We start from the raw sequence: 25776 nt of genomic DNA on the forward strand, positions 1-25776 counted from the left end.
TATTGCATAGAGCTCTCTCGGCGGCAGCGACAAACTGTGGAGGCGGAGACGACACAAGACGCAGTGTGACAGTACAATGAAAGAGAACGGGACGTAGTGTGAAGGTGGGAAATAGATTTTCTCGATTTTTTTAACAATTGAAGGAGTAAAGTGTGATTTTTTATTATTAATTATTATAAGTGAGACAAAAAAAAATATGAGAGAGTATATTAAAAGGTTATAAATTACGCTTTATTCCTTCAATTTTTTTCCACAATTGAGAGGATTCATTCCTTGTGAAAGTGTGTTTAGAGAAAGTTAAATTGTCTAATCTTAATTATCCAAATTTAAAAATTTAATTACTCCTAATCAATTAAAAATATGATTTTTAAAATTAATTTAATATTTTTTTAATTCATTATTTACGTTGTTCATAATAAGTGTTGTTTTTTTATACTTTTTTCATAATTAATTATACGAGCAAGAATTTAATTTTGATGTATAAAGTGTTTTACCTAATTAAATCTGTTTTTTAAGATAATTACGTGATGAATGTGAAAAGTAATTATTTTTAATGTAGTATTATGTAATTAGATGGATAGAGTAATATTTTTGGAACGAATACATGCTGAAAAGTATACCCAGAAGTGATATAGGGCGGAAGGAATAGGTTCAGCCCATGAATGAATTATGAGCCCAAAGTAAGGGATTTACGAAGCCCAGTTTGAGAGAATGATATTGGAGCAAAAATTGTGGATAAGAGAGAGAGAGAGAGAGAGTAGAGTAGAGTGAGTGAGAGAGGACCCCAAACGAAATGATGCGCCAAACTTGAAGTTTAGTGTCAGCTGAATTCACACTTGAGCTTTGTCTCAAAATCTTCATCAGTGTGGAGCAGTGAACGAAGAGGAGCACCACCATGGCTGGTATAACCACCAGCACCGCCTTCCCCTTCCACCACCTCCATACTCGACCCTCTCCTCTTCTCTCTTTTTCTGATTCCAAGCTCTTCGGTCTTCCTATCTCCAATCCCAACTCCCTCAAATTCGACTCTCCTATTGTCTCTATAGTAATTAATTGGCTACTTTGGCTTGTAAAGTGCTTTGAGAAGAAAGCCACGCTTGAGTAGTGATTAATCTGGCATTTGAAGATGTTTTTGTTTTTGTTTTTGTAGGTAGGAGTAGTGTCTACCAGTCAGGCCCTTCAAATGGCTGAAGATGCTGAACTTGACTTGGTGTGAAGCCTTTCCCTTTATTCGTTATTTATTTGTTTAGGGATAGGTTGAGTGAAAAAGTTTGCTGTTGATTTTTCTTAACTGAAATACTTGAATGCAGTTTGTCCTATCAATGTAATTTAATGTCAACTGAGGTAGCGTTTGTTTTGAGGTACTGAGACAGAGATTGGGAGATTGAGACTATCATGTTTGTTGGTTCAGAGACTGGTAGTATTTCAGTACCTCCAAAAAGTGGGGACACAGTAGACTAAAATTTATAGAGAGTAAATTTTAATAACATTTTATACCTAAAATACCTTCATTTCAATTAATTAATTCCAATTTTACTCTTTGTACAAATTAAATTATAATTTCATTTTTGTTTTAATTTCTGTCTCCCACTTTGCACTAAACAGAATACTGATATTTATTTCAATCTCTGTCTCTTAGTCTCTGTCTCTCAGTCTCGGTCTTTTCGTCTCTGTCTCTCCACCAAACGCTACCTAATAGACATATATGCAAATGTTGTATTGCCCTGACTTGTTCAATAGCTATTGTTTCGGTCCATCTACTTTTTTTCTTTGCAATGTCTTAATTTGAACGTGATAAATGATTTAAGATGTTTCACTTAGACAAGTTTGCAGCTGGAAGCCTGGAAGTGATAGTGAGGTGTTTGAACTATTTGAATTTGGTTTATAATATTTGATTTGATTCAGTGGACCATTTAATTTTTTAATGGGGTTTGGTTAAAATGTTATACTTCTGACTTGAGTGAAACTTATTTTATGCAGGTAATAGTGTCCCCAGATGCAGATCCTCCTGTTGTTCGCATAATGGATTATAGGTATGATCTCCGTATGTTCTTAGAAAGGCTGTGCACTTTTTTTTTTTCATATCAAAATATTAATGGCTATTATGTATGAAGTTATTCAAAGACGTGACCATATGTGTAAATTTTAAATGTTCAGACATCTGTTGATAAATTTAGTAGTCAATGGCATGTTTCTATGCGTAAGATCAGATAATCATTAGTTCGGTCTGCATTTCGTAGACAAATAAACAAATTTGGTTTCTCGAGGCAAGGGGGACTTGGGAGTAGTGGGGGAGCTAGGCATACAATTCGCATTGAACTTATGTATAGATGTGTTTTGTGCTTCTGTCTGGTACTGTCAGAACATTCGATTATAAAAGGTCACTTTTTCATTAAGATTCACTCTTCATCTATTCATTTATTCATTTATTTTTTGTTGTTTTTGTTTTGTTTTTCTTTTATTTTTTGTTTTGCGGGGGGATATCATCACAAGTCACAATGAGATTGAGCTATCAGTAATGGAGAATTGGCACATATATGTAGTTGTTTCATGGAAGTGTTTTGACTGTTGAGAGAGAAGAGAAGGGGAGAGGAAGGGGGTGGGGAAGGGGACTTAAGTTACTTTTCCACCTACCTACTTGAATTATATTATGCTTTGAGGATAGTTGGACCTTGAAGATTGTGATTTGAATAGTTTCTCCCTTGTTTTACAGTAAATATAGATATGAACAACAAAAGAAGAAAAGAGATCAGCAGAAGAAAAGTGCTGGTAAGCATTGTAGTAGCTGGACTATGATGTTTTCGTCGAATTATGTAAGAACTCAGCGCAAATAATTTATTACTGACAAAATGATCTTTTAAATGTAGCCAGTCGGATGGATTTGAAGGAGCTCAAAATGGGGTAATTTCCTAGGCTAGGAGCCTAGATAATCCTTCTTTACTTTTATTATCTCAAAGGGAATATTTGGCAATAAAATGTTCTGGATTTTGTTTCTCAGATTTCCAAATTATATTATACTCTTTCATGATTAGATCTGGCATGTGATATTTATTTGATTCATTGTGCAATATGATTTCATGCTTTTGGACTTGTATTGATTATGATGGGATACACGAAGAGGAGTTTGTATAATTGTGATGCCCAAAGATATGTACAATATGGTGCATCTTAATCTTTAAAAATAGATACTCCTAAATGATTGGCATATCATTTTACATCATATAAAGGTTAAGCTTTGTTTTAATTTTTGAATCCTAATGATCACATAAACTCAATTAGACCAGTGGTAGAGATTGGTTTTCATTTGCTGGGTTAGTTTTTAGTTACATGGGGTATTGTGCCTTTTTCCTAATTTCTTTCTTAGCTTTGTCTTTTATTTTTAATAGATACAACATTGATGAACACGATTATTCTGTGCGTTTGAAAGCTGCCCGAAAATTCTTGAAAGATGGTGACAAGGTATATTATATATGAATTATTTATCCATGCCCTATTATTATACATAGAAGAGAAAGTATATTATATTCAAATTATTCATATCGTTTGGATCACTTACATTCAGGTAAAGGTCATTGTGAATCTCAAAGGTCGTGAAAACGAATTCAGAAATATTGCTATTGAGCTTATTAGACGTTTCCAAAATGATGTTGGGGAGGTAATGATGCTGATTCACTATATTGTACAATTGATTGTGATATAAGTAAAATTTATGTGTGAATGTATGCTAGAAGCCTAGTATATCTTTGTTGGAGATTGGATTTTCGTGAATTCATTTCAGATTCTTTGAAAGATGATTTCTTTGAATGGAGACATGATATTTGTTTCAACTTGAATCTTATATCAAAACCACATCTCTGGTTGATGTGCAGCTTGGGGCAGAGGAGGCCAAAAACTTCCGGGATAGGAACATTTTCATAATTTTGGTTCCAAATAAAGCCGTTCTACAGAAAACCCAAGATCCACCAAAGAAAAAAGACAAATCCGCAGCAGATGAAGTCTCTGCTAGTGTCTGAAACTCTGCTGCGAGTCTACTGTGAAATGAGTTGTGTGCAACATATATTTTTTTGGCCAGGTTAGAATATGTGTGTGTTGTATAGCATATAATCATGAGCAACAATGACACATTCACCAGAACATAATGGTAGAAGCAGCCTTATGTTATTCAATCCATTGCATGTCAAATTGGTGATTACTCATAGGAAGCTTCATCATACCATAAGGAATTATGGGGAATTGGCAGAGAGAACAGAACGCCAATTTCAGGCATTTATGCCTATGCCAGCATGATATCTTGCAGTAGCTGTTTCAGTATGCTGCTTATATTTTCTGTAGTCGTAGTTGTAATGTTTCTATTTCGAGATGTAGATAATGCAACCTACGTACCTAACGATTTGAAGGTAACGTAGTTCTGAAGTGCTTACGTTCCAAGGTTGCTAACGTGTTACATATTTGACTCGTATAAGTAATCAGAACCTTGTCCTGATAGCAACATGTTATTTTCATTTAATAATTGACGCCAAACCTTTCTTTGGTTTGGTGCACGAGATTAAAGTTTACATTTATTTGCATATTAGATTAGATGCGGAAATTTAAACAGAACATTATGGTTTGGTAAAATGGAGATTACAATTTCAAGCAGTTACGCCTCATTTATTTTTAAACTTTTTGGTATGTTATTTTAAAACTTATATATATTATTCAATTACTTAGTGTTTTTTCCATTAATTTGTTAAAAACATTGCTCGATTTATATAATGGGTAGCTTTTCTAAACTTCCACAAATGTATGGCTTACACCATACGTGATATCCATATAATTTTTGTTAAAAATGTTAAATTGACAGGCAATGTGACTGGCAATAAATATCTGCTAAAATTGAAGAAGATAAGTAATAATACTAAGTTGGTTTCCTAAAAGAACCGAACATCAATCATTAATACTTTTATAAAACTTATATTTAGAGTGTGAAATGACTAAAAACATATAGGACGAATTTAACTTTTTTATTCTAATAAAAAAGTAGAGTACTTTTACAGTCTCTTGTTTTCTTTTTCACATTAGTAATAGTATTACTCTGTTGACTTGAACGTCATATAGTTTCTATAGGTTAGTTGGTTGAATCCTCCAAATAGTTTCCTATTATATTCAACTAAACCAAAAGTTAATGGCTTAATGCAGAAACTTCATTGTAGTTATTGTATTCCTTTTCGAATGCTGACATACCATCTGTTCGCAGCAATGGCTCCCTCCTACTTCTTGCCCACTTGTTACGTTTGCAATGTATGATTTCTGAACAACCAAACAATAGAGTCAGTCGTTGGAAAATGACTCAGAAAAATGGTAGTTGAAAGAAAAAAGGAAGAAGCTTAACTTCAAGGCAATGGGGACCCTGCAACCAATTAGCACCATCTCTTATGTGGACACATTAGGTGTGTCATGTGTGTGTGTGTGTGTAAAGAGTTTAGTTTCCCTTCATAAAATCTCACCACTACATTCTTGTTTTTCTTCCATTGTGTCACCCCACATTGTCTCCTTCACTATAGTCACTACCAAATCGATATGGAAGCCAGCGCCGGACTTGTCGCTGGCTCTCATAACCGCAATGAGCTTGTTGTCATTCATGGCCATGAAGAGGTAACAGATATCTATGACATTGAAGCTACAAAAGGAGTTCAATTGCTGGTTGTTTTTCATCAAACAGTTTTGATTGATATATGTGTTGTGTTACTACTATGTCCTTTTCTTGCAGCACAAGCCTTTGAAGAACTTGGATGGTCAAGTGTGTGAGATATGTGGTGATGAGGTGGGACTCACGGTGGATGGAGACTTGTTTGTGGCCTGCAATGAGTGTGGTTTTCCGGTGTGCCGGCCGTGCTATGAGTATGAAAGGAGGGAAGGCAGCCAACTTTGTCCACAATGCAAAACCAGATACAAGCGTCTCAAGGGTAACTAGTTAATGAATTAAGATGTTACATTTTACATTTTTCCATTCTCTTTTACTTGTAATTGTTACTTCTTGATAATCGATGTATTTGAATACATTGATTTTATGAATATACTAAGAAGTAACAATAACAGATAACAGAAATTTAAAGGAAAACTTATACATGTTTTTGTTTGATTTGTAAATTATTGTTGTTATGTTATAATCTAAAGTTGGCCATTATATTAGGGAGTCCAAGGGTGGAGGGAGATGAAGATGAGGAGGATGTGGATGATATTGAACATGAATTTAACATTGAGGACGAAAGGAACAAGCATGACCATTCTGCAGAAGCCATGCTGTATGGGAAGATGAGCTATGGAAGAGGTCCTGAAGATGAAGATAATGCTCAATTCCCAGCTGTCATTTCTGGTGGTCGATCTCTTCCTGTAAGATGTTTGAACTTTGAACTATTTCAATAGAAAATAAAGCCTTCTTATACAATTATTCAACTCATACAAATTCTAACTTTGCTTGCATGAATATGCAGGTGAGTGGAGAGTTATCAGCAGCGGGATCTCATGCTTATGGAGAGATGTTATCTTCTTCATTGCATAAAAGAGTGCATCCATATCCAGTTTCTGAACCTGGTAATATATCGGTTACAATTTGGTAATAGACATTGTATAAAAAAAAAAGAACAAAAGTGTATTAATGTTATGATCCTAAACAGGAAGTGAAAGATGGGATGATAAGAAAGATGGATGGAAAGAAAGGATGGATGATTGGAAACTTCAACAAGGCAATTTAGGCCCTGAACCTGATGAAGATTTTGATGCAGCCTTGTATGCTTCTATAAAAACATTCCTCCAAGCAGTTCTCTGATTTAACTTGAATGAAATGATGGCAATTATGTCAACTGTTGCAGGTTGGATGTAACAAGGCAACCACTATCAAGGAAGGTACCAATTGCATCTAGCAAAGTGAATCCATATAGGATGGTGATTGTGGCGCGGCTTGTTATTCTTGCATTCTTTCTAAGATATCGAATTCTGAACCCGGTTCATGATGCACTGGGGCTATGGCTAACTTCCATTATATGTGAAATCTGGTTTGCTTTTTCATGGATCCTTGATCAGTTCCCTAAATGGTTTCCAATTGACAGAGAGACCTACCTTGACCGTCTTTCAATCAGGTAACGATATTATTAGATAAAATATCATTTATATGTCTTTGTTTAATAGCTTAACCTTTTCAGAGAAATGATTGCGTGACCAAAATGTTGTTCATATGTTAGGTATGAGCGTGAAGGTGAACCAAACATGCTTGCTCCTGTAGATGTGTTTGTGAGTACTGTGGACCCTATGAAGGAACCTCCTCTTGTTACAGCAAACACTGTTCTTTCAATCTTGGCCATGGATTACCCTGTTGACAAGATATCATGCTACATTTCTGATGATGGTGCTTCAATGTGTACATTTGAAGCCTTATCAGAAACTGCAGAGTTTGCTAGGAAGTGGGTACCATTTTGCAAGAAATTTTCCATAGAACCAAGGGCACCGGAGATGTACTTCTCTGAGAAAATTGACTACCTCAAGGACAAAGTGCAACCAACTTTTGTTAAGGAGCGGCGCGCAATGAAGGTTAGTACTAAAATTACTAGGATAACACAGACAAAAATGGTTAAGCATCAAATGAGACACTTAAAAAATATTAGTAGTTGTGAGGAACAAAAATGGTAGAACCTTTTTACATTATGTACAAAAAGACTTCAAGGATTGACTCTATTAATTGTTTGTTTGATAGAGAGAATATGAAGAGTTTAAGGTGAGGATCAATGCACTTGTGGCTAAAGCACAGAAGGTTCCTCCAGGAGGGTGGATCATGCAGGATGGGACACCATGGCCAGGAAACAATACTAAGGATCATCCTGGTATGATTCAAGTATTTCTTGGCCACAGTGGAGGCCATGACACTGAAGGAAATGAGCTTCCTCGTCTCGTCTATGTCTCCAGGGAGAAAAGGCCTGGTTTTCAGCACCACAAGAAAGCTGGTGCCATGAATGCTCTGGTAGAGTTTTGAATTTTGAGCAGCAGTGTTATTTACGTGATGTCCAATTTCACCTTTATGAGCCACTATTTCACTTCATTCTTCTCTGATGATTGCCGCGATTTCCAGATTCGGGTCTCTGCTGTGCTTACAAATGCTCCTTTCATGCTGAACTTGGATTGTGATCACTATGTCAATAACAGCAAAGCTGTCCGAGAGGCCATGTGCTTTTTAATGGACCCTCAAACTGGGAAGAAAGTCTGCTATGTCCAATTTCCTCAGAGATTTGATGGTATCGATACACATGATCGGTATGCTAACAGGAACACAGTTTTCTTTGATGTAAGTCACTACAAGATTCTCAGCTTCAGTAAGACATGGCCTTTTTAAAGCACTGTCTTTGCAGAATTCAGATACTTAACTACTTTCACTTCTTTGTGTTTGCAGATTAACATGAAGGGATTGGATGGAATTCAGGGTCCTGTATATGTGGGCACAGGTTGTGTATTCAGGAGGCAAGCTTTATATGGATACAATCCTCCAAAGGGTCCTAAACGTCCAAAAATGGTAAGTTGTGACTGTTGTCCATGCTTCGGAAAGCGTAAGAAGGCAAAGCATGCAAAGAATGATGCAATTGCAGAGGCTGCAAACCTTAAAGGTTCTCATTTTTCTCTATTCATTAGTCACTACTATTTGAAACTAATTTGTATCCAAATTGGTTTCCCTTTACCTATTCTAACCCGTCACATGTCTCTATATAGTAATGGAGGATGACAAAGAGTTGCTCATGTCCCAAATGAATTTTGAGAAGAAATTTGGGCAGTCATCTATTTTTGTGACCTCAACTTTGATGGAAGATGGTGGTGTACCTCCTTCATCAAGTCCAGCAAGCCAGCTTAAAGAAGCCATTCATGTAATCAGTTGTGGTTATGAAGATAAAACTGAATGGGGAATTGAGGTAAATTCTATTTTTAATAAGGTTATCAAACTCAAGAGTTCACCTAATGGATAAACTTGAAATGTAAAACTCAACTCGGCGAAATCTCGATTGTCCTGAATATCTTACTATATTCACATTTAAGAATAAAAGGAACTCATCCAAGAGTTTTGCTTTCCAAATTTGCAGCTAGGTTGGATCTATGGTTCTATTACAGAGGATATTCTAACAGGTTTCAAGATGCATTGCCGTGGTTGGAGATCCATTTACTGCATGCCAAAGAGAACAGCATTCAAGGGTACTGCTCCCATCAACTTGTCAGATAGGCTTAACCAGGTGCTTCGTTGGGCACTTGGATCCATCGAGATCTTCTTCAGTCGCCATTGCCCGTTATGGTATGGCTACAAGGAAGGGAAGCTAAAGTGGCTTGAGAGATTTGCATATGCAAACACAACTGTCTACCCATTCACATCCATACCTCTGGTTGCATACTGTATTCTTCCTGCTGTCTGCTTACTCACTGACAAATTCATCATGCCGCCGGTAACAATTTTTGAACTATTCACTTCAATTTAGAATGGAGTTAGACATGACATGATTCTTGAATTTTAACATGCATAGTTTCATATAATTTTATGTTATCTTCAGAAAAGCACGAGACATGACATTATATGAATGCTAATAAATATATTGTAGGACTCAATCCAAGATAGCTAAAAAGCTGAAAATGCTTCAATCCTCAAAAACTCACACTTTTTTTTATTGCTTATGATTCAGATAAGCACTTTTGCTGGTTTGTACTTTGTTGCTCTCTTCTCTTCAATCATTGCAACTGGCATTCTTGAGTTGAAATGGAGTGGAGTGAGCATTGAAGAATGGTGGAGAAATGAACAATTCTGGGTCATTGGTGGTGTATCAGCACATCTCTTTGCTGTCATACAAGGTCTTCTGAAGGTGTTGGCTGGAATTGACACCAACTTCACTGTCACATCCAAGGCTGCAGACGATGAAGAATTTGGAGAGTTATACACCTTCAAGTGGACTACTCTCTTGATTCCTCCAACTACAATCTTAATAATCAACATTGTTGGGGTTGTTGCTGGAATCTCAGATGCAATAAACAATGGTTACCAATCATGGGGACCTCTCTTTGGAAAACTCTTCTTCTCCTTCTGGGTGATTGTCCATCTATATCCATTCCTTAAAGGTTTGATGGGTCGGCAAAACCGCACACCTACCATAGTTGTGATATGGTCAGTGCTACTGGCTTCCATCTTCTCGTTGCTCTGGGTAAGAATTGATCCATTTGTGACGAAAACTAAAGGACCTGATACCAAGATGTGTGGAATAAACTGCTGAAGATTAGTGTTCCCTTCATAGTATTCTTTGGTGACCATGTTGATGGTGTGTGCAAATGCTTGATTTTAAGGTATAATTTGTTAACCAACGAATGTAGATGCACATGGAGGAATAAGGAAAGACTGAAAGCTATCAAGTGCAAGTGCAGTTTTGTCGTTTTTGTAAATGTACTACATATAGCCTTATGTTTTGGCTTAAATTGCCCAAGGATTGGAAAGCAAATGAACTTTACAAGTTTACCGATATATCGTGCAAATTAGTGGTACACTGATCTTCAATCACATTCATCTTTTATTGAATTATAACCATATTTCTTTTTCACAATCATTAAACAGAATGCAAAGGCAGTAGCAAATATACCTGATCTACAAATTGGTTTTGAATGATTTAGGCTCTGGAAACTGGATTTGTAGTTGTGTAACGACATGTGAATCAATTCACTCCATGGAAGATTTGAGCTTGAAAATCAACTGTTAAATTTTCTAATAGGTTTAAGATTACATGAATCTCTTTATCAGAAAGCAACAACTTTCTATAAGCAACAATTTTCTTCCTTCATTAAACAAAGGAGAAGCACTGAGCAAAATATTTAATTTTGTAAGTATATAAGGAAAAGAAAAGATTCTTTTGGTTGCAAATTCGTTAGAATTATTTCATATATTCAACAGCAGCTCCAAATAGCAAATAAAAAATTGAGAACACTTGATGACTAGATAAATAGTGAAACATGGTAACTTACTATCAACTCCGTTACAATAGTACAGCCGAGGAGGATATCAGCCTCCTGCATGGACAAAAAGAATGCAATGCTAGTATGTGTCTCTAAAAGATACAATGACTAAGACTGCTTGATACAGTAAACGGGCTTGTATGATGTTTAGGTGGAGTACAGCAGCAGACAAGCATGATAGAACTTAGATATCACTCAATTTAACTTGCTTCAAAAATATTTCAAGTGATCAACTCATTGTCATGCTGCTCAAGTGGGGTGTCCGCGTCGCATTATTGTAAGGTAAAAAATATGAAACTAAAAGCTCAGGTGATGCTTCTGTCCCACTTAGTTTAACTGGTAAACAATTATTCATTCAGATTCACCAATAATCGCCACAAGAACAGACACCATCTTTGAAGTGGTGGAATCTGTTAGCATCCCTGACTACAATGACTCTTTCTGTGATCTTTGATATATATTTAGTTGCAGTATGACAATCTAAACAAACCCGGAGATTCTTGATGATCCTGATCTCAGTACCAGGTTCAGTTGTAATAAGAGCAAAAGCAATGGCTAACTTCTCACTGTGAACATTAACCATGAGCTCCTTTTCTTCTTCTTCCACATCATGCAAAGCAGTGACTGTCTCCGAACGGTATCCAATTTCCCTCATCTTGCTAGTTAACTTCTCCAGCATTTCATAGATAGCAGTAGCATGAGAATGAGATCGATCACCAGATACAAATACATGTGGGGTCCCATGAATCTCAACTAGAGTGCAACCAGGAGTCTTTGCCAGTTTTCTTTTCTTCACTCCTTCTCGTATTGAAGCAGCTTTTGGGAAGTTTCTCTCTACCGAGTATATATTAGAGAGCAAAACATGGTATCCAACACTCCCTGGATCCAATTCAAATAGCTTTTCCGAAGCCATGCGGGCCATATTTGTGTCTTTGTGAATCATGCAAGCACCAAGCAATGTACCCCACACTGCAGGACCAGGCTCAACAGGCATGCTCCTTATAAATTCTAAGGCCTTTTCTAACTGCCCAGCTCGCCCAAGAATGTCCACCATGCATGCATAGTGCTCAGGCAGGGGTTTGATACCGTATTTATTGATCATAGCACGGAAAATTTCATCTCCTTCTCTTACCAAGCCAGCATGACTACAAGCATACATGACTGAAAGAAAAGTAACACTAGATGGTTGAAATCCTAAATGTAACATCTCATTAAAAAGCTTAAGCGCTTCATGCCCGTGTCCATGGAGCCCATAACCAAAAATCATAGTATTCCATGTGACAGTATTCTTTTCACTCATCGAGTCAAATAGTTGCCATGCCTCTGATATGTTCCCACACTTAGCATACATGTCAACTAGAGCAGTGGAAACATAAATGTTTGGTTCAAGATTTTTGATTTTGATCAGCTCATGGACCCATTTCCCAAAACTCAGTGCTCCTAGTTGAGCACAAGCTGAAAGGATAGTTGTGATTGTAACTGGATTTGGAGCAAACTCAGTCTTCATCATCTCCTGAAAAAGAGAGAGAGAGGTCTCGGTTAAACCATTCTGAGTATAACCCGAAATCATAGCATTCCAAGCAGCCACAGTTTTCTCTGGCGATTCATCAAATAAGGAGCGTGCTAAGTCCATTTCATTGAGCCTACTGTACACAGTTGTGAGTGCGGTTGAAACAGATGGATGCGAAATAGTACCAGATTTCACACAAAATCCCTGAATAGAGGAAGCCAAATGAAGATGACCAAAGGGAGAAGACACTGGAATCAAGCCAACCATAGTGCTTGAACTCACCCTCTGACCAGAAGCAAGCAACTCTCTGAAAAGCTTCACCGAACACTCAACCTCACCATTGCAAGTAAACCCAGAAATAAGAGCATTGTAAGACACCAAGTCAGGCTTATCGATCATCCAAAATAACAACCTAGCAGTGTCCACATCCCCACATTTCGAATACAATGAAACCAAGCCCGTAAGCACATAATCAACAGAATGAAACCCAATTTTCATAGCCAAACACTGAATCCCCATCCCAACTCCCAACTCCTTCAACTCAGCAGCTGCAGGGAGCACAGTAGCCAATGTAGTTGAATCCAACCTCACCCCATCTTCAACCATGTCCCCAAAAACCTCAATAGAATCCTCATAACAACAATTCCTCGCCAAGCCATTAACCATAGCGTTCCACAAAACAGTATCTTTCTCAGGCATTCTATCAAACACCTTTCTAGCATACCCAACACGAGAAAACTTGCAGTACAAGTCAACGAGTGCAGAACCCACAAATAGGTTGGGGGCCAACCCATCAACAATGGCATGCGCGTGCAGCATCATCCCGTGCTTCTCGTCGCGGGAACCAGAAGCGGCGTTGATTGTGAAAGCGTAGGTGAAGTTATCAGGGGAAAGGTTGATGCTTTTGCGGAGGCGGGAGTAGAGGGAGAGAGAGGTAGAAGGGGAAGCGTTGAGGGAGAAACCTTGGACGAGGACGTTGAAGAGGAAGATGTCGGGTTTGGGGAAGGAGAAGAAAAGAGAGAGGGCGTGGCGAGGGGCGCGGAGGTCGAAGAGGCGCTGGGTGAGCTTGGTGACGGTGGCAATGTCGGAGTGGAAGCCATTACGGAGGAGCTGAGCGTGGAGCTGGAGGAGGTGGTGGATGGTGGCATTATTTATATTTTATCAATTTCAATTTATTTTTTATTCTAATCTTCTTAAAATTATTGTGGTTTGGATCGCATAAGCTCTGTTATTTAGCATCAAAATGTTTAACTTCGTGCTATTTTTGCCTTTGGTGGTCAAATATGAATTAAATGCAAACTATAGTGCAAAAATGGGTTGAACTCAATATAACTCTTTTGCTTTGCATTTTCTTTCTCATTTGTCCTGATACAAAATTACAAGTGGAAGGCTTGGTCGCCAGTGTTGACTAAAGAAAGGAGAGGAAGATAATAATGGAACAATATGAATTCCAACATATTTGAGTGAGAGACAAAAAAGGGAAGGAGCCTATTTAAACATAACAAAAATAATTTACAAGGGTAAATAACCTGAAATAATTATATAATATATTAGATATACTTATACTATTTGGCTGCAGCCGCAAGAAGTGTTGTTAGCTTAGAAGTAGGTCAAGCTAATGCTTGTTTAAATTCCAGCATTTGTTACTTATTCACCTCTAAAACTTGCTTGATTTGCATGAGATGCGTCCGAAGGCTATTTTCCTCAACCTGATTTATCCAAAAAATAATTAGAAGACTAGCAACACAATGATGATGATAACCATGAAACGCATTATTTTTGTCTCATCAAATGCTCACGAACAAATTTACATGCAAAATATTTCTCTCAAACTGTCTTAATGAAAGAAACTAATCAAACTAATCCACTATGAATTTGGAAGGATGTGTCTCCATTTTATCTTTGTATACTACATATTTTGGTTGATAACTATGATTGAGAACTGAGCCACATATTTTGGTTGGCTGTTAACTTATTTTCATACCCAACATCATAAATTTTAGAGATTTTATTGAGTACAATGTTGTTAACTGTTTAGTATATACCATGACTCTCACCTGCATAGCTGCTGCAAATGTTAGTAGCGCTTCGCATTCATCAAGCAAGGCCTTTTCCTGTGCTGATACGATAGCAACTTCAGAAATTAAATTATTCATGGCCTCCACCTATGATAACATAAAAACAGGTGTAAATGCCTAGAATATTGCATTTGACTACGAAATGATGGAAAAAATGATATTGACCATCAGATACTAAATTAAACAGTAATACAATAAATGGAGGACAAGTTTGATAGTAATGTGTTAGCCTAGAAAACAACAGGAAAATAGATGATAAGGTGGACTAAAACAGTATAACTCTAGATAAAATAAGTCACCCGTGAAAGCGAAGGGCAGATTGCAGATCCCATTGCTTGCATGACATCAACAGCTGAACAGATAGCAACTTTCAAATGCTCAATATCTGCCTGAAAAGGTGTAAAGTTATTATTGTTAACTTGTTATTATCGATGCATGCATCTCATCCGGTCGTCCCAGGTATCAAATCAACAAACACAAACCAGGCATACCTTTGCTCCTCCAGTCACTGGAAGACGAAGAGTGCTTGCCTCGAAGTCTTCTATAGCCCCAGATACAGCATCAACGTGATCATTTTCAACTGCAGCCCAATCATCAAGGTAGGTCATCTGCTTCAAACATAGTTAAAGACCCACATCAGAACAATATATCACCAAGTATTGAAAGTTGAACCAAGTAATGAAGGGAAATAGGATTACACTTATAGGAAGTGATATAATTATATCAACCGCTAATATCAATAACATGTAATCAGAGACTAATAAAAAACCTATATTCAATATACAGGGGCATAGGGCCAATATCTGCTGTGCATATTTGCTTAACTCATAAATCACCAACTATCCAAATCAATCATGTAAAAAATTTAATGAATAAAAAGTAACTTGAATGTCCCTAAAAAAAGGTGGCATGTGGAATCATAACTATTTTAGTCATCACAGAAGCATTACTTGATCATTCAAAATAGAATTCAGCTTGAGCTCGAGCCGCAGCTGCTGGAGATTGATCCTCTTCCTAATAATTGATTCCCACATAGACAAAGTAGTGCTCCATACATCATACAAAGTTCTCTGCATCATTGTTGAAAGATTTTTGTAAAATGATGTAAGCAAGTAAATTGACGTGCACAATCCTGTACATAGCATAAGAACTACACTGCAAGAGTTTGCAAGCTTGTGAAAGAGAGCAAATCAAACCTCCACAGTTAAATTTTGGATGTAAAGTGCATCCTCTGCTCTTGCATTGACAAATCTCCATTGCAGGTATCTGTTGTACATAAGTCGTAACTGGTGAGCATCTTCTATGAAGGCTGCACTCTTTTTCCCTTTTTTAAAATCAGCAATAAAGCTCATAACTGAAGTTGAATTGTCAGATGGACTGGTAGGACTGGTTGGCCTAATTTGAGATGGACTAAGCCCTCTAGAAAAAGGAGTTACAGGAGTTGATGGCCTCGACCGAGATGGACTGAGACCTCTTGAACCAGGAGAGGATATCACCGATGTCTTACTGGGTGAGGCAGGACGCGACAAGGACAGAGATCTGACTCCAGCAGTTGACAATCCTGTTTTATCTGATGGAGTTGTAGAAACGGGTCTAAGTGATCTTAATAACTGGAGGCGGTCATCAGTTGATTTCATCTGGCTTCCTGTCCTTCCGCTTTCACCAAGCAATGACAGCCTTCCAGCATCATTAGAACCTTTTTGCACGGGCTTACTTGTTTCACCTGGTAGAGACAATCTTCTCAGTGAAGGCATGCCAGTTCCCGAGGCCGAAACTTCACTCGATAAAGACAATCTTCTCAGCGATGATACACCAGTTTCTGAAATTGGAGTGCTCAACTTTCTTATCGTGGTATCAGCATGATCTATATTTCGGTTCAATGAACTAGGCAATACCTTCCCACCTACTCTACTTGGCCATCGATGCTGATCTATCAATCGAGAGTGCAGACCATCAACTGGTTTTGAATTCTCTGATTGATCAGTGGTATTCTTCCCTTTAAGAGGGCTCCTAATTCTCTCAGGAGTAGCCTTTCGAGGAGTTTCAGCCTTCTTGTGAGCCACATTGGAAGCAGGCCTCAATGTACGATCAGAAGGGCTAGTAACCGGCTTCTCTTTTTCTTTCTTGCTGACAGGTATCGAAATGGTATCGGACTGGAAAGAAACACTCAAGCTTCGCATTGTAGAAGGCCATAGGGTCTCTGGAAAACGGCTACCAGCTGCCTGTCTGGATGATAAATGCACATCTGCAGATGAGTCGCTGACCGGTGTGGAAGGACTGCGTGGGGAAGAGGGAGTAGCCGGCCTCTTCCTCTCTGCTGAGAGAGGCCTCTTTGGTAACGATTTGGGTGATGCAGGAGTAGTTCTTGAGAGGGTTGGAGATGGGCATCTCCGAGGAGTAGAAGTTGGGGATGCTGGAGAAGGTGATTTATACCTTGAACTAACTTCCCTTGTTGCTGGAAGCCTGGTAGCGAGTCCATTGAACTTTTCAGCTAGAACCAAGGGTTGTCTTCGAGTCTCCACAGCTCGGAGTTTCCGTAATGCTTGATCTGATTCATGTACATCCATCCACTCTATCACAGTTAGACCACATTGATCTTAGTGTTCATGAAACTCGGCTAGATATAGCAGCTTTGGCAATCAATGGAATAAATGAACAGCACAGATTATCCAGAAAGAAGATCCTTTCCTCTGCAATAAATCTGCAACAAATGCAAAGAAAGTTAAGATACCCCAGATTGGAAAAGAAAAAGGAAACCAGAGAATAAACCCATAAACAAAAAAAGTGTACATCTTTACAGAGACTCTGATCTGTTAGAGAACAAATTTGAGAATCGTGTGTGGTAAACGCAAGTGGGTATGTTTTTGTCATAAAAAATATCCTGAATCCAACAAGATCAGGACACGGCAAGAAGAATATGGAGAGGGAAAACAACATTAGTTGTGATGGATGAGAGAAACTAGCGGAAACTGTCTCAACGTGCATTTAACGTTTTATCACCAAACTTTGGTTACAGTTTAACTGGAGAACATAGCAAGAATTGCAGGGATGGGAGGGGGGTCCCCTTGGAAATTGGGGATACTGGGAAATGAAATGGAATTATGGAGGGGGTGTAGGATAAGAAAGAGGTAAGTGCGTAGGGTAAGAGGCTTTTATTTTTTTTCCCCTTTTGTCTTTCTCACGGGAGTGCCATGGTCGGGTGGGTTGGCAATGGGTTCTCTCCACATAAACCCACTCTGTCCCTATTTCCTCATCTCTCTCAACTCCTTTTCATGAAAGGGAATTCTATGAAAGTGATGCCATAACTTGCAGGGCCAATAATAAGTGCCTATTTCTATTCCTATCTATCTTTCAAACTCAAACACAGTAACATTCTTCCCTTTCTTCCCAATTTGACTCGAACACTAATTAGTGGTAGTTAGTAGTTACCATATATATATGACAACTTACTGTTTCATGAGTTTTTTGTGCCTAAATTTGCAGAGAGAATTCTCAACTAGAGAATGTAAATTGGTGTGTTTTGTTTGTAATGCTATGCACAGATACATTATATGGGTTTTGTTGTAAGGTTGAAGTATGAACTAGCTGGTGGTAATGTTTGGGAGATGGGTAAAGACATGGACATCCACGTGCAGTGACGATTATTGTCCATCCCCATAAACACTTATTTCGCAAACCTAACATGATTCATCAGAATCAGAATAAAATAAAATACTTCATAAAAGATTGATTGTGAGGTAATTTCTTTTTTGACCATACCGAATAATTATTTTTCAAAGTACTCATGAACGAATATCTATAGAATGGAATCCCAGAAAAAGAAAAAGAAAAAAAAAAGGAACCATTTTAACCTGGAAAATTTGGAAAGAAACAAAGGGTTCTAGGACAGAGATCCATGACAGATGTCTGGATTGACAGGTTCATGTCTCTCTCTCTGAAGACACGTTAAGTGTTTTCACTGTTCATCTAATCTCGCAGAACGAATACAAACACTAGGGTTCATTGAATCCTAATTCCTTCAATCATTAAAATTAATTTGAACACTTTCTCTAATTTCGGAAATTCAAAATCCAAAAAGAAAAAAAAAATCAAATAACTCTCTCTTCTTCTGCTTCTTCTTCTTCGAATTCACCGAGCATGAAACTTGATCAAAAACCAAAATCTGGAGAAATCCACGCATGATGCGATAGTAGACAAAGTGATCTACGTAGAGCTAAGAAAACGAAAAATAGAAGCTCCGAAGAGGAAATTAATCAGAACACAATTGATTTCAATTTCGATGAATTTCTCACCTTCTACTGCTAAAAAAAAACTTGCTCTGATCAGATAATCTTTATTTTCTTCCTCTTCTTCTTCTTTCTATTTCGTTTTTTTTCCCCTAAAAATCAAAAAACAAAAGCAAGATGCGAAAGGAGGATCCAAAACGGAATAAGAAATGAGGTGCAGATCTCACGAAGGTTCGCCGGAGACAAACGGAGAAAGGACAGCCGGTCGCCGGAGTTCAACTTCGTCGCGGTGGCAATTTTGTGATTTCGAAGAGAAAGAGAGGGAAGGAGAAAGGGAAGAAGAAAATTAAAAGAGGAAAAATATAAAGTGATGATTTCTACTGAAAAATAAAAAAAAAAATTAAAAATATAAAAGAAATGAATTATAATATTATATATTACTGTATATTTAGGTTAATAAAATAATGTAAACGGTTTTCAGTTGGAAAGAAAAAGGAGGGAGTCGGGACGGTTGTTTTCGCGCCACCTACTTTTAATTGATTCTTCCGCCTTATGAAGTAATTTAATTTAATTTAATTATTTTTGTACTTTTTGTATTAAATGCGTGATGAGTTACTTATAATTAACAGATAAATGGTGCAATTCGTTTTTGAAATATTATTCGTTTTTTAAATTAATTTAAAAAAAATTAATCAAATTCATCTTTTAAAATTTTAAATTAATCGCGTTAGTATATTTGTTTTTTTTCTATTGTGCCAAAATTGATTAATATGGTACGTTAAGTGATTTTAATTAACTATTAGCAGGATAAATTTATGAAATTATATTAAATCAAAACCTAATTAAGGGGAGAACTTAAGGCATTAGAATCCATCAATTTAAGATTTATTTGGTCTAATTTTATAAATTTATTATGTTCGCTGCCAATTAGGACTTTTACGTATGTATTATGTGTCACTTAACGTATCTGTTCCAAGAATTATCTGAAACGTTGATTTAGACCTGAACGTGAGGTCTAGGTCTCTTTGAGGAGCAGCGTCCGACTTGGGATGTCGAGGTACCACCTGTCCGAGTTTCTCGTGAGGATGTGGGGGTGGTACCTACAAGAGACTCCGATACTTAAGTTAGCAAAGACTTTAAGCAGGTTTTTAGTAGATTAGAGCATGAGTTATACCTGGGGGGTGCCAGTGTAATTATAGTAGAGTTTGATGACCTCCCTAGTGGCGATAGTTCTATCTTATCTTATATCTTAGGAGTTTATTGAGATCTTATCTTCTAAATGAGATAGAGATGGTAGGAGAGATTTGGGAGGCAGTTACTTATTTAGATAAGTACAAGTCGATCTCCTTCGTCGTGTCCGACCTCTCAAAGAGGTTGGGTATCCGATAGAGGCCATCCTTTGAGGTGGGCCTTGTGTCTTTATTGGGCATGACTTTATAATTTGGGTCAGGGTATGAACAGTACCCTTGCTTGAGTCCTAATCTTTATATAGGTCAAGCTCGAGCATTCTGTGGCTTCTGCTTAGACGTCGGGTGCTCCTTTCTATGGAGGTCGGGTTTTTGACCCGTTTGAAAATTTAAACGTTTGTTCTTTGCAACTCTTATAAATAGTGTTCAAAATCGCTCTTTTGTTCTTCGGAAAAACCTTTTTGCCTTTAAAATAGAGCTAGGTCTTTCGAGATGTTGAGTTTCCGTTCATAGGTCCGACTTCGAGTAATCGGCCTTTATCAAGTTATTTTTACAACTTGTTTTTTATCCGATCTCATTGAAATCGCTTCACACGAGTTTATATAACTTCTTACATTAACTTATATCTCGCCGCTTCATCTTGACGACCAAGTTTAGGTCGGGCAATGAATTTTTGCGTTTTGTCGAGTTTAAATTAATGCTCTTAAGTAGGAAACTTTTGAAAAAATAGGAATTTTTATTAGTAAAAGAAAAAATTTCTTTACAGAAATATGCGTGTAAGGGGATTGAGTGCCCTTAATTCCCATACTGGTGCTTCATTAAAAACCTTTAGATCAGGAAAAAAGAGTGCATCTCTGCACGAGGTTCACTGCTTAGTTGTAGTACCTTCTTAGGTTATATGCGTGCTAGGACCTCGGGAGCTCTCACCCTTGGAGCTTGGACACTTTGTAGTAACCTTTGCCTAAGACCTCTACTATTTTGTAGGTCCTTTTCAATTAGCAGTCAGCTTCCTTTCTCCTTTTTTTTTTTACAATGGTGATGAATATACGGCTTCCCATCTATCCTGGTTGGTGTCTACGAGTGCATTATCCTCGTCTCTGCCGTTTGGTATATTTAATCCAATTTAACTGTAGAAGCAGAATCATCATCCCTATTTGATATCCTCTGCCTATTGGGAGAAATTTTTACAGAGTTTCTGGTATCCATAGAAAATGTATTCCAGCCTCTTTTTAATATGCTTGCATCCTATTTATGTCGGGTGGTTGTCTGACCATTTTGTTGATCATCCGCCATTATCAAGGGTTGAGCTCCATGTCTCCGGCAATGGCGCCAATGTTCCGAGGGTTACCTGAAACGTTGATTTGAGTCTGAACGTGAGGTCCAGGTCCCTTTGAGGGGCAGCGTCCGACTTGGGATGCCGAGGTGCCGCCTGTCCGAGTTTCTCGTGAGGAGGTGGGGGGTGGTACCTGCAAGAGACTCCGATACTTAAGTTAGCAAAAGTTTTAAGCAGATTTTTGGTAGATTAAAGCGTGAGTTATACCTGGAGGGTGCTAGTGTATTTATAGTAGAGTTTGATGACCTCTCTAGTGGCGGTAATTCGATCTTATCTTATATTTTAGGAGTTTGTTGAGATCTTATCTTCTAGATGAGATAGAGATAGTAGAAGAGATTTGGGGAGGCAGTTACTTATTTAGATAAGTACAAGCCGGTCCCTTTCGTCATATCTGACCTCTCAAAGAGGTTGGGTATCCGGTAGAGGCCATCCTTTGAGGTGGGCCTTATGTCTTTATTGGACTAGGCTTTATAATTTGGGTTAGAGTATAAATAGTATCATATCAACAAATTTTGACACATTAGTAACGGAGATCACAGAAAAACTAAAATAATTAACTTAAAATCTTTAAAAGACGAATTCGATTAAAAAAGAATTTTAAAAATTAATTTGACCATTTACTCTATAATTTACTAAAGTTAAATAAAATAATTAATATTGATATTAAATACTTGGCTTTAATTTATATTGAATACTTGGCTTTCATCGGATATAAATTGATATTAAATAATAAATATCACTATGTGAAAAGTGAAAACAACTTTGTCACATTATGCTGCGTTTAAATATCCTTCTCATCTCAACTCTGTTTTTAAGGAAAAATTTAAAACAGACGTAACATGTATTAATTAATACTTGCCATATTTTATTAATAAGTTAATTAATATATTTCTTTATCATTGACGTACTTGTGCTATTATCATTTGCCCTATTTTTTTTTTCTCGGAAAAGATAACATTGTAAGATACGTCATCTATTTTTGTAAATGAGAAAAACACAATTATTATGTGAAAAATTGCTCCCCTTTTTTTCAGATTTTGAATTTCTTTATTGAAACTATTTGTTAAACGAAAATAAAAGTACAAAATCATGCTTAACTCATTGCTTCCACTAGCTTGATTTACAATGTTAAGTAGACTTATGTTACAATCAAAATTAGGTAATACTTGTAAAATCATGGCTTTCAATTCGGACTAATAATTAATACGTGAAGGTGAGGAAAAGAAGTTTTTATTGCCTATTTTTAATATTCATTTTTTGTTGAGTGAAATAATGTAGTAACAATTTTTTGCATACTTTTTTTATCTCTCTCTCTCTCTTAGTACGTTAATTGTTTATTGGTATATTATGTAAAACTAAAACTCAATAACAAATTTTATTACTTTTTTAAAGGTCAGATTTTTCAATAAATTTTAGATCAAATTCAGGTTAATTCTTTTTTTGTTTTTTTTTTACGTTATTCATATTGATAGAACCAAAAGTTAAAGTTAAAATTTGTTGTTGATCAATAAATTACTGTATGCACGAGAATCGAGTAAATTGCTCAAGTTGTTTAAATTTAGGGTTAACTAACTACATAATTACAAGCTATACTTCTTATTAAGGGTAAAATCTGACCCACCTATTTTAACATCTAATTATTACCTTTGCTTTAGAAAAAGAAAAAAGAAAAATAAAAGGTGCAGAGAATAATTCAAACCTCATATGTGATTAAATTATTAGTTTCTATATATATTGCACCAAAATATGTACGTACCATAGTAGTTATGAACTATTAAATGTAGAAACCTTCCATAAAAAAATGCACCGCGATAATTTTCACGTCAACGAAAACCTACTATATATAGCGATGCCATTCTTAATTATTAGAACTTGAATAATGAGGATCATCTTAAATGCAGAGTCTCAACTATTTAATCCATTAAAAAATATACGGATATTATCTAAGTAACTTTTTTTACACACGCGCATTCTTCTACTTCACAGTCGTTTATTATATACGCGCAGGGACGGACCCAAGCATATAAATAAGGGGGCACTTGCCCCCATAATTTTTTAATTTTTGTTTTAAAAGATATAGTTATATATAATATGCTTCCACTTTAAATTTTAAATGACTCCACTACAAATAAAATAAATCAATTAGCTAAAGTTTTAAATTTATTTTTTTATTTTTTTTATCATTTTAACTATTATTTAACCTAATCAAATTTAATTATTGTACCGTCAGTTCTTTATTCTCTTAAACCCTCTTCTTATTTTTATATTTTCAACCTTCTTTTTCTATTCCTTGTCTAATGGTCATCTTCTCTGGCGTTCTTCTTCTACTTCCTATTCTTCTTCTTCTTCAACCTAATAAAATTCGCCGTTCTCTTCTGTTTGCGTTTTTCTTCTCTGCTCGTATTCTTTATTATTGATCTGCATTGAATTTAACGTAATAAACTCTGTAGTTCTTCTTCTTCTTCGTTTTCTTCTTCGATCTACACTTCTGAATAGAAACAATGAATGATTCAACTTCAAATCAGTTGAATGAGGTTATTACATTGAGACAACTAGGGAATGATTGCTGCATGCTATCATAATAATTTTAAACATTGAACAAAGTAAAAGGAGGCTATCGAACCGAACAACATTCATTTGGTAAATCAAAATCACAAAGGCTACCGAACTGAACAATGTTCATGTGGTGAATAAATGGTGATCAACTTTCAATCAACAAAAATAGTATTTATCCTCCTCTTCCTTCTCCTCCTCCTTCTTCTTTCAAATTTGCGCACATAGGTTCTTCTTCTTCAGTTCAGTGGATAGTTTAACTAGGGTTTTGAAATTGGTTGTTACTATGTTCAGTACTTCTTTTGCATGGAGAAATACTATTCTTGTTGATTGAAAGTTGATCACCATTTATTCACCACATGAATATTGTTCGGTTCGGGGGCCTTTGTGATTTTGATTCACCAAATGAATGTTGTTCAGTTCAGTAGCCTCCTTTTACTTTGTTCAATGTTTAAGATTATTGTGATGCGTTTCGGAAGAATAATCCAAATCGCACTCATTCAACTGATTTTGAAGTTGATTCATTCATTATTTCAATTCAAAAGTCCAGATCGAAAAAGAAAACGAAGAAGAAGAACCACAAAGCTAATTACGTTGAAGTCAATTCAGATCCATAACGAAGAACGCGAGTAGAGAAGAAGAACAACAACAAAGAAAACGCAAGTAGAGGAGAACGGTAAAGCCTATAACGCGAGCATAGAAAAAGAAGAAGAACTAAGAAAGAAGTAACGTTTTTTTCATAATAAGCAGGCGCGTGTTTTCACTCTCATTAATGTGTGTGACTCTATTTGAGATTGGACCAACTTAATTTTATATGGTTACATAGATGTGTAGCGCGCTCGTTAAGTATTTTGATCCATTTTATTTTCTATAGATTACTATTACTATACGTTATCAAAAAGGGTATGGGTTTGTAATTTTGTATATTCGATATATATATTTAATTTGCGTACAAAAATAAACTAAATACGAACAACTTAGAGTATGTTTGATTTATATTTTCATTTTTTATATTTTTTTGAATTTTGTAAAAAAAAATGTAAAATTTAGGAAAAAAAAATTTATCTTGACTCCGTATTTTTTTTTCACACAATTTTAAAAACAGAAGATACTATAAATAAAAACAAAAAAAAAATGCAAATAAAACACATCCCTAGATTTCACATTATTACTTTGTCGATTTTCCTACAAGTTATAATTAATAAATAATTTATTTTCTCTAAACACTTGCTACTAATAATTCACAAAAGCTTTTTTGTATTAAGTTATTTATTTTTTATCCGTTGTCGTATATCATTAGTAATAAGGAAGGATATATATATATAAAGATCAAAACGATGATTGGCATGAAAATTAAACAGATTTTGTTGGGCAGAGTCTTATATTTCGAGTTGACCCAAAAAAGTTGATCGAGAAGTCGTACGTCAAATTTATTTTAATAATTATTATAGACAACGAAAAGAAATTATTTGGATAATTTTAGATGTTGTATCTATATAAAGAGAATACGTATTAGAATTTAGAAATTTATTATTCCCAATCCATGTGACCTGTTATTACGAATGTGACAAGCATCGTTTTTAGCACGATTCTTTATAGCAAATTGGAAAGAGAGACATATGCTTTTATTTGGAAATTTCATCGTCAAATAATTAATAACTCTTATTATTAGTTTTTGTCTTTTCTTTTTTATATCCGATTCAAAGCCATGAATGAAAATTTCTGGAATAGCTTTGGTAGTTTGTTGTCTCCTTTCTCCTATTTGGTGGATCAAACCCTCAACTACTATATATACATGTTCATATATAATGATAATTCCGCTTAATTATCCTTAAACTTTTCTCATTGATTAAAAATTGAAGTAATTTTTATCCTAAACAAATTAAACTTT

The 25776-nt window shown here is 36.1% G+C and overlaps 4 protein-coding genes across 6 annotated transcripts; 2 read left to right on the forward strand and 2 right to left on the reverse strand.

The window, feature by feature from the left end:
* Window positions 1079-4556, forward strand: LOC107641397 (translation initiation factor IF3-4, chloroplastic). Its single transcript, XM_016344895.2, has 7 exons — window positions 1079-1210; window positions 1981-2033; window positions 2714-2769; window positions 2868-2901; window positions 3387-3459; window positions 3563-3655; window positions 3870-4556. Exons 1-7 carry the CDS (start codon window positions 1184-1186, stop codon window positions 4011-4013), a joined length of 480 nt encoding a protein of 159 aa, XP_016200381.1. The 5' UTR covers window positions 1079-1183; the 3' UTR covers window positions 4014-4556.
* Window positions 5403-10513, forward strand: LOC107641388 (cellulose synthase A catalytic subunit 7 [UDP-forming]-like). The gene is given in 13 exon segments (XM_016344885.2): window positions 5403-5634; window positions 5750-5945; window positions 6173-6372; window positions 6474-6573; window positions 6657-6768; window positions 6852-7118; window positions 7221-7566; window positions 7730-7993; window positions 8102-8314; window positions 8420-8734; window positions 8736-8930; window positions 9099-9452; window positions 9687-10513. Coding segments are annotated over 13 exon segments (3219 nt in total). The 5' UTR covers window positions 5403-5559; the 3' UTR covers window positions 10269-10513.
* LOC107615531 (pentatricopeptide repeat-containing protein At4g30700) lies at window positions 10977-13657 on the reverse strand (the record flags this gene model as incomplete). The annotated part of the gene is made up of 1 exon (XM_016317589.2): window positions 10977-13657. A coding segment is annotated over one exon (2298 nt), but the record flags the coding sequence as incomplete, so codon positions are not given.
* Window positions 13826-19184, reverse strand: LOC107641407 (AUGMIN subunit 8). 3 transcript variants are annotated; one of them, XM_021106381.1, is made up of 7 exons: window positions 19040-19184; window positions 15783-17287; window positions 15537-15656; window positions 15078-15194; window positions 14886-14975; window positions 14566-14673; window positions 13826-14217 (listed from the first exon to the last, which is right to left on the reverse strand). In XM_021106381.1, the coding sequence occupies exons 2-7, from the start codon at window positions 17151-17153 to the stop codon at window positions 14152-14154; spliced, it is 1872 nt and encodes a 623-aa protein (XP_020962040.1). In that variant the 5' UTR covers window positions 17154-17287; window positions 19040-19184; the 3' UTR covers window positions 13826-14151. The 3 variants fall into 3 exon arrangements, with proteins under 3 accessions (XP_020962040.1, XP_016200389.1, XP_016200396.1); XM_016344903.2 differs by having other exon boundaries at window positions 18879-19184; XM_016344910.2 differs by lacking the exon at window positions 19040-19184 and adding an exon at window positions 17377-18013.

Source organism: Arachis ipaensis, chromosome B01, assembly GCF_000816755.2.
Source record: "Arachis ipaensis cultivar K30076 chromosome B01, Araip1.1, whole genome shotgun sequence".
Lineage (NCBI taxonomy): Eukaryota > Viridiplantae > Streptophyta > Magnoliopsida > Fabales > Fabaceae > Arachis > Arachis ipaensis.

What these genes read in the sequence shown, in the direction of transcription:
- LOC107641397 (XM_016344895.2), top strand. Translation starts at nt 1,184, where the DNA reads ATGGCTGAAGATGCTGAACTTGACTTG. An exon ending in GTTCGCATAATGGATTATAG is followed by an intron (nt 2,034 to 2,713) that starts GTATGATCTCCG and finishes CTTGTTTTACAG; the next exon opens with TAAATATAGATATGAACAAC. An exon ending in TTGAAGGAGCTCAAAATGGG is followed by an intron (nt 2,902 to 3,386) that starts GTAATTTCCTAG and finishes TATTTTTAATAG; the next exon opens with ATACAACATTGATGAACACG.
- LOC107641407 (XM_021106381.1), bottom strand. Translation starts at nt 17,153, where the DNA reads ATGGATGTACATGAATCAGATCAAGCATTACGGAAACTCCGAGCTGTG. An exon ending in TCCAAAATTTAACTGTGGAG is followed by an intron (nt 15,657 to 15,782) that starts GTTTGATTTGCT and finishes ACAATGATGCAG; the next exon opens with AGAACTTTGTATGATGTATG. An exon ending in CAGTGACTGGAGGAGCAAAG is followed by an intron (nt 14,976 to 15,077) that starts GTATGCCTGGTT and finishes ACACCTTTTCAG; the next exon opens with GCAGATATTGAGCATTTGAA.